Raw genomic sequence first — 8,430 nt, 5'->3', positions numbered from 1 at the left:
CAAAGCAATTGAATTTTCAAACACATTTTACAAACAAGTACCAAAAAACTTGAAAGTTACTCACTCTCTTTTAATTGTCTTTTTATTATATTTGAAAATTTGACTTGTTGAAAGGATGAGTTCTCTGTAAACTTAATTTTCAAAAACTTAAAATAAAAACTTGAATGATTGATTATTCATTACACTAAAAAAATACAAAATTTATAATTAAAAAAAGGAAAAAAAAAACCTCGAAAGTACACATGCAAACAATATCTTAACATAATAATAACTTCTTGATTTAGTTTTCATCAAGTGAATAAATTTTAAAATATTATCTTTTACTGCTTAAGTTTTGACTTTGATTCTAATTTAATCTATTAGTTGCAATTTTGCCGTTGAATTTAAATTTGATTCTAGTTGGACTCTAAAATTTCAAAATTTACACCCTTACCCTCGTATTTGTACTGAATATTCACTTTTTCGGTATTTAATATTAATATATATTAATTCACTTAAAATGATTAAGAAATGAAAGGAGACATTTTAAAAACTATTACAAAATATAAATTATCTTTGAACCGTATTTTGTAAATAATTTTAATATTTTATATTTTGAGAATAATTTTTAAAATAAAAATTTTAATTTAGCACAAACAATGATAAAAAGTTAAAAACTAGATCACATTATAGACGGAAAATGAATATTAAGTGAGAAGTTGATTATTTAAAAGTGAGAATCGAAGTTTCAACGATCAAACTGTAAAACTAAATTAAAACAACAATAAAATGGTAATATTTTGAAAATAAAAATTAAATTGCAATTAAATGAAAAAATGAAAAGAAAATTATTAGAAATATTAAATATGTTGCCATGTTTTAGTTTTAATTTTAATTTTAAATAAGTGGATAAAATCAAAATTAGACGATAGACTTATTCGTTATTTGTTATTATTGATCCTTAAAAGTTAAAAATATAAAAATAAACAAAGAAAGAAAAAAGAATCCAGCTGTTTCTTCATATTTCAAAATTTACAAACGCCAAAAAGATCTGGAACACTCTAGAACAAAATGGCGCGATCCAAATCCAAATCCAAATCCAAATCCAAATCCATCATTATTTTCCTTTTTCCTACAAAGTAGCTTTTTTGATATTCCTAATTGCCACAAATCATCTCTCTGTTTCAACTACCAATTCAACTCCTTCAATTCGAAATCCGTTGCTGAATCTCTGAGATCGAACCTTCATCAATTCCAACTTTCCTAGTCGTTTAAGTTGGTGAATTTTTGTTCCATGGCTGTGGGACTGGAGGAGGAGTCGGAGTCGGAGAGGAAGGGCGGAGTTGCGCTCTTTTTTCCAGCAAATGACGACGACACTTCGTCCGCATCGTCTTCTACACCTCCTAAGCTTCCCCCCAGGCTTCGCCGTCGCCTAATGGAATCTAAGGCGGCGCCGTCTACTGCTGAGGAGATTGAAGCAAAGCTCCACAAGGCTGATCTCCGTCGTCAGGTTTCTTTCTCGTGTAATATTGTTCTTATTTAAATTTATTGTTTTTGTTCCGATTGTCGTTCTCTATTAAGTGTGACCTATCGTACTGGATAAAGATAGTTCAACCTTATTTTCTCCAAAGAAAGGTATAGAATATCTTTTTGTCGGCTATCCCCATTTTAGAAATTAAGAAAAGCTAAGCGGCAATAGAATTCGATTTCTTCTGAAGACAAATTCTTTCGTTTGTTTTCCTCTTCATTTGGAGATTTTCTTCTTATTAAAATGATCGATTTATTAACTATCTGGATAGGCCAAGAGGCAAAGAGCTGGGTATTTGATGGAGAGAAGAAGAACATATGATATTGTTCGTGCTAATATGAAAGGGATGGCTAAGCAGGAGCCATCGGCAATTATAGCAAGGTACACTACTGGCACCCTTATACTGCTTCATATTTCTGAAATCTAGTCTAGCATGATCATTATGACTGATGACTATAAGTTAAAAGTTTTCCTCTTTAGGCATTGAGGATGTTAGAATTATCTTAAGTTCGACTGCCTGTTTGTGATTGGGTATTTACCTGGGGTTTTGAAAACTTCTACAAGGTCAATCAAGTACCACAGTTTGATTCTTTATGTCATGCATCTTGCTATCAAGATAAGTCATAAGAGTGACAATGGAACTCTGAACCTTCTTTGGCATACTTTAAGCTTCTGTATTATATTTTAGTCAGTTAAATCAAGGTAAAGCTAACAAAGAAACTGAGAAGCATTAATAGGTACGGCAAATTTATGGTAGTCATCTACGCCCCATGGGAAATGATTTTTATTGCTCTCGTAATAAAATTGGGATATTAAGTGCGCATGACCCAAGTAGTATGCTGACTCTCATCCCTTCCAAAGATGATAAAACCTCGCTGTGAACAAAATAATGATAAAAATTGCAGTTATGAACAAAGCAATTATGTGGTGGGTGGTTTGGCTAAGGTCTTCTGGCATCAATTGGAAGTACATAGTTACGTGAGAAATGGTGGCCATGTTATGAGAAAATCTGGCTCCAGTAAGTAGTTACCTGAGAATTGCAATTATGCTAGTTTTCTGTCTGTGAAGATAGCAGGATAACATATGGATTTGGTTCATGAAAGAAAACTGAAGGAAATCAAATATTGGCACGTTTCTCTACAAATTGTGTGGAAGCTAGGAAGTAAAATGTGATGGACACCCCACATGTTTTTTCTTCTTTTTATATATCTACGAAATGTTTGAAGGAAGTACTACAAATTCTCTTTCCCTTTGTTTTCTGTGGTCAGTTTGTAAATGTTTGTCATCGTAGGTAAGTTTTCTTAGGTGCAAAATTTAATATCTCATTTCTTGGAATATCAATTTGAGGCTTCAAGGGTAACACATAACAGTAGAAAAGAATGGTTTGGCCTTGGGAGGACTTGGAATAGAAAGAAAAATCTGAAATTTAATGTCTAGTTCCTAATATACAGTTTGATTGCAGCTGTTTCTATGGTTTTTGTGGATACTGATTCGGTTTTAGCTTCACCCAGTATCTACTGTACTGGCTGTTACCTTATATTTCTTTTGCCTGTGTGATAACATGAATTATGTTAGAATTAATGGGCTTGGTCCAAGAAAAGATTTACCCTAATTTTCTTTTCTGTTTTATCATAAGTTTGTTGTCTATTTATTTTTCCCCTTTGTATCTTTTGTTCATAAGAAATAATAATAAGAAAGTCAAATCGTGGTTTTTCTCCCGGTAATCGGGTTTCTATATAACTCGGTGTCTATTTTCTTTTACTGCTTTTAATAAATTATAATGCAATCTGTCCTGTTTTCAGATTCTGGAGGAGTTTTGTGCAAACGAGAAAAACTACTTTTGCTTTGGCAAAAGCATTTCAAGAATTAGATATTACAGCAGAATTTGTGAAGTCAATGGAATTTGAGCAGCTTGCTTCTAAGATCAATGCAACTCCAACCATACAAACTGTAAGGGCTTTACTTGTTCGCATAGAAAGTCGATTTACGATCTTGAAAACAACTTCTGGAAACAAATTAAGCATTGAGAAGGTAGATCACCTTCTCAAGCGTGTTGGACTGCATGGCAGAAGCCGCAATCAAGTAAGCAAGACAAGTAGGTCAGAGACTGCTGGCTCAAGGAAAGCTGCAAATATTGCCTCTAAATTATCTAGATACCCTGCAAAAGTAGTGCTTTTTGCTTACATGATACTGGGGCATCCAGAGACAGTTTTTATTGGGAAGAGTGAGGTTGAAAATGCGCTGCTGGAGTCTGCATCAAATTTTGTTCAGGAATTTGAGTTGTTGATTAAAATTATATTAGAGGGTCCCTTACAAACCTTTCATGAGGAGCAATCTTCCACACCACCTTCGTTTAGATCCCAGTTGGAGATATTTGACAAAAGATGGTGCTCTTACCTTCATCACTTTGTGGTGTGGAAAGACAAGGATTCTATATTTTTTGAGGAGAATATGAAGGGTGTTGCACACCAGTTGGAGCTTTTTATGGCGCAAACTTCTAAGCTGAGACTGGAAGGTGATAATGGTAATAAGCCACATGATGCACAGGTAATTCTCTTTGGCTGTAGTTTCTTAAGCATTTTTAGCAGCATATTCCTAGTTGGTTAATGGTTTTTGGACACTCATTGGTTGATGGTAGGTCAACTCAGAGCTGAAGATAATGAGAGAGAAGTTGCAACAACTTGGGAGTTTAGAAAAACCTTTATCTGTTGCAGGGTCAAGCTCCTCGGGATTGGATACTGAATATACTACAGGGTTCCAACAAGCAGAAAGTTCTAAGTCAGGTCTGCATAGCTTATCAGATGCTTTTTTGGCTTTTTGTCTGTCATGATGAATAATTTTTGGTTAAGATAGATGCTTTTGTTCTTCCTTTAGTAAAATGACAATTTTCCTTCTGCTAAATATATTGCAGTGCAACATACAAGCTCCAGTGAAATGCTAGTCACTGAGAATGAGTTAGTTGCAAATGAGATTGTCCATGATTATCACCATTTCCCTACAGTCACCTCCAATGCTCCAACTGAAGCTGAAACCAGTTTTAAGGTTGACACTTCTGAACGTTTCATTCTCTTTCTGATATGTAGATGACAAATAGCAAAGGAAACATGAATTTGTAATTTCTGGAGTTAACTATTTGTGCATGCTGACCTACTTAGGCAAAATTGAAAAAGACGATGGAAAAAGCATTTTGGGATGGCATCATGGAATCTATGGAAGAAGATGAGCCTGATTTCAGCTGGGTTATCAAGGTCCTGAAAGAGGTCAGGGATGAATTGTGTGAGATGTCTCCGCCATCGTGGTGTTCAGAGATTGCTGAGAAAATTGATATCGAGATTCTAGCGCAGGTATATCTAATTTGAATCTAATTTGATTCTTTTCGTCAACAATTGGTGGCCACATGAAATGGTAAATGTTAATGAAAATGAAGTATCGATCTCTTAACTGATCTGTCCTCTTGTTTCTTTGTTGGTTGAAGATTCTAAATTCAGGGACTCTAGATGTGGACTATTTCAAACAACTTCTGGACTTTAGTGTAGTCACTCTGCAAAAACTTTCCGCTCCAGCTAAAGAGAAAGAGATGAAAGCAAGTTACCAGAAGCTGATGGAAGAGCTAGGAGAAGTCTCCTTTTCTGGAGAGAACTTGAAGCGTTCATTTGCTCTCTTGATGGTCAGAGGTTTACGCTTTGTTCTACATCAGATTCAGGTCCATTTCTGGTTGCACACGAATATATATATATTTGAAAAACATATTTTCATATTATGGTACCACATTCTGAGTATTTTACTTAAAAAGTTATAAATCAATTCCAAATTCATGAACACAAGGGATGATAGAGTAAACCCTTTCCAAGGTGTATGTTTTCCCATCCATTTTCAATATTTAACTTCCAATTGCTAGTACCAGTTTGTTCTTCATGAGAATCCTCCTCAACAGCTCGCTGAATGTAGCTTTTATTATTTTTACATTTTGTAAGTAGCATGGTATCAGTGTCCAAGCTTCCTTAAACTAGATTTTGGGTCCTTCATAGGAGACCAAGTAATTGTTATTATCCTCTTCCACAAATTCTCATAATAAAGCTTTCATCACTCTTGCAATTTACCTTTGGCTGCTGCACATGGATGCTCATAAACGAAATGTATATTTTTTAATAGTGAACATCGCAATTAGTCCTCAGGTTCCTTTCCACCTGCCCAGCTTCTTTCTACATTCTGAAGTGGGGATTTACTATTTGCATTATTCTCAACTTCTCAGTCAAAATGAAGATTGTGATATTTTAGGGTTGTTTGTCTTTGTCAAAAGAAAATGAGTGAACAACCTAAGGGCCTAAACTTCACCTCGCTAAATGGACCTGAATCTCTAATGTGACGAAATGAGAGATTTTATTGGGCATGGGGAAGGTGCACATAGGAGAGTCTCGATATTGTTTTTCTCTTGTGTCTCCCTTTTAAAGCATATTTTCTGCCTGCTTCTTTATGCAGTGAGACCACAGATGGTTTTACATTAGTCGAAACATTTATTGGTTTGTCATGCCCGCATGTTGGTTTTAATTGGACTTCTATTTTTTAATGGCAGGATCTAAAAGAAGAAATAGCAAATGCACATTTAAGGATGGTGGAACCGCTCATCAAGGGCCCTGCTGGTTTGGAGTATCTAAGAAGTTCATTTTCTAAGCGATGTGGATATCCTACCGGTGCACCTACCTCTTTACCCCTCACAAGGCAATGGCTTTCATCTGTTTGGCCGGATGTGGAGCTGGAATGGAAAGAATACACTGATTCTGTGGCTGCTGCTATGTCAAGAAATGCAGGAGTTCAGCCAGAGATCCTGCCTTCTACCATACGAACTGGTGGAAGCAGTCTGATTCCATCAAAGAACAGCTCGACGTCAGGAACAAGTATCCATGGTAACACCAGTCTTCACATAGGTGTTCCATTTATTTTCTTCTTTCCAACTTCAGACATGATCGAGAGTGATTTTAGAAATAGTGGTTTTAATAGTATTTTTTTTCTTCTAATAAGCTGTCTATAAAAAATAATTTCAATATAGGTATTCATGGGGAGAGATTTTAACTGTGTCGGGAGTGACTGTTAATCAAAATCACTTCTAAACATATGCTTTAATTCCAACTTATTAGATTTAACTGTGAGCTTTTAACGTATTCAGGCAAAGAACAGCCAGAGTGCAAGGGGGAGAGACTTGATTTATTAATTAGGCTCGGGCTGCTGAAATTAGTAAATCAAATAACAGGACTCAGTGGTGATACTCTGCCAGAGACTCTTAACCTTAATCTCGCAAGGCTCCGGATGGTTCAGTCTCGACTACAAAGGATTATCGTCATTTCTACCAGGTTGGTGAAATTTGCAGCTTTTACCTTTAAGTTCTGTTTTGGTACCGAATTTTCAAATTTATTTTATTTTACATGGTCAACATTTAAAATAGAATTTACCTGGTTTCCTAATAATCAAACTAGAACCTCACATGGTTGGGTTCTTTTGGTCATACCTGGTTTAGATGTTTCAAGTATGACCCTTCAGACATATGTCAAACGTGTGATGTTTTGTGGGCCCAGGGGAGCAAAGCTTCAACTCCCGGTTATTAGAAAAGATCCTTAGATGAGAACCAAATAATGAAGTATTTTGATTTTAAATTTCATACATCAATCAAATTTGATTCTTATACAGTACAATAAAGAATTCAGGGGCTAGAAAATTCGAAAGTAGGGAAACAGGAAGCAAATCAGGATCTGCAACCTTATAAAAGAAAGTCTAGTTAAAACAAGTTGCGATCTAAATCAAAGCTATATTGCATTCCTCTGTCTACAAATTGTAGTTTCAGTTTATGATACCTAGCATGTCATAGAATCTAGTCTTTTAGTCATAATATTGTAAGTATTCTGTTCAGCTTGTTGGTCATGCGCCAAATTCTTCTCAACGAGAGATTGGTATCCAACCTGAGTGAAGTCGACAATATATTATCGGCATGTGCCAAACGTCTCTGCATCCTCCTAGACAATGTAGAAAACGCAGGAATAGAGGAGATTGTTGAAGCCCTCGGTTGTGTATTAGTTGATCGCATTTCAGACCCTGAAAAACTCCAAGCAAGAAAGCAGATCATAGCAAATATGTTGATAAAAAGCTTACAAGAAGGCGATGTCATATACACTCGGGTTTCACGGAACATTTATCTGGCCATGCGGGGTGTTGTGCTAGGAGGAAGTGGCCGAAAGGGAAGGCAACAGGCAGAGGCGGCTCTTGTGCCTATAGGAGCCGGAGCTCTTACGAAAAAGGTGGTTGAAGCAGCAGAAGTTCTAGTTGTGATGGCTGTTGTGTCTGTAAATGTTCATGGAGATTGGTATAGGGAATTGATTAAAAAGTGGTGAGATTCCTTTTTTTTTTTTTTTTCTTTTTTAATTTGTGAAATAGAAATAGTTTGTCATGTCTAAAATATTTGTACATAAGTTAAATGCAACACAAACAAATGAAAGAGAGTATAGGAATGTTTGTTGTGTAATGGAGGTTAGAGTTTTCTAAGATTTGTATATTTGTTTGAGTTTCATAGCAAAGATCAAATATTTGAAAGGTGAATATTTTATATAATATGTATTTTCCACTTTGGTTTTAAAAAATGGGGAAAAGGTGTGGTTGAGAAATTTGGATGTCCAAACGAGTTGCGTTTAGGTATTATAGTGGGTCAAATATGTGGGTATGTATGTAAACATACGTATATACATATATGTGTATTATAACAAACAAACCACTAACAAACTATAAAACAATTACGTTTAGACACTAAGTAGAATTATTAGGAGAAAAAAGAAATTATGAGTTAAAGCTCAATCAATTTATATAGTTTTTTCAAGTAAAAGCTGGGAGTGGGGATTTGAATTCACCTCAAGTCCAGATAGTTGAGATTTTGTTAGGCA

At 35.3% G+C, this 8,430-nt stretch overlaps 1 protein-coding gene across 1 annotated transcript; it reads left to right on the top strand.

Annotated features, from left to right (window-relative positions):
- Positions 1-999: 999 nt before the first annotated feature.
- On the top strand, positions 1,000-7,943 carry LOC103496554 (uncharacterized). Its single transcript, XM_008458459.3, has 10 exons — positions 1,000-1,489; positions 1,779-1,888; positions 3,310-4,054; positions 4,146-4,290; positions 4,419-4,549; positions 4,663-4,851; positions 4,983-5,210; positions 6,081-6,411; positions 6,672-6,855; positions 7,410-7,943. Exons 1-10 carry the CDS (start codon positions 1,274-1,276, stop codon positions 7,885-7,887), a joined length of 2,757 nt encoding a protein of 918 aa, XP_008456681.2. The 5' UTR covers positions 1,000-1,273; the 3' UTR covers positions 7,888-7,943.
- The last annotated feature ends 487 nt before the right edge of the window (positions 7,944-8,430 follow it).

This window comes from Cucumis melo, chromosome 3, assembly GCF_025177605.1.
Source record: "Cucumis melo cultivar AY chromosome 3, USDA_Cmelo_AY_1.0, whole genome shotgun sequence".
NCBI classification, from domain to species: domain Eukaryota; kingdom Viridiplantae; phylum Streptophyta; class Magnoliopsida; order Cucurbitales; family Cucurbitaceae; genus Cucumis; species Cucumis melo.
Note: the sequence above shows the minus strand (reverse complement) of the source record. Positions and strands in the feature narration are given on the sequence as shown.

Excerpts from the sequence above, each read along its gene's own strand:
- LOC103496554 (XM_008458459.3), top strand. The coding sequence starts at position 1,274 with ATGGCTGTGGGACTGGAGGAGGAGTCGGAGTCGGAGAGGAAGGGCGGA. Across the intron at positions 1,889-3,309 it reads CCATCGGCAATTATAGCAAG|ATTCTGGAGGAGTTTTGTGC; the intron begins GTACACTACTGG and ends TCCTGTTTTCAG. Across the intron at positions 6,412-6,671 it reads GTCAGGAACAAGTATCCATG|GCAAAGAACAGCCAGAGTGC; the intron begins GTAACACCAGTC and ends TAACGTATTCAG.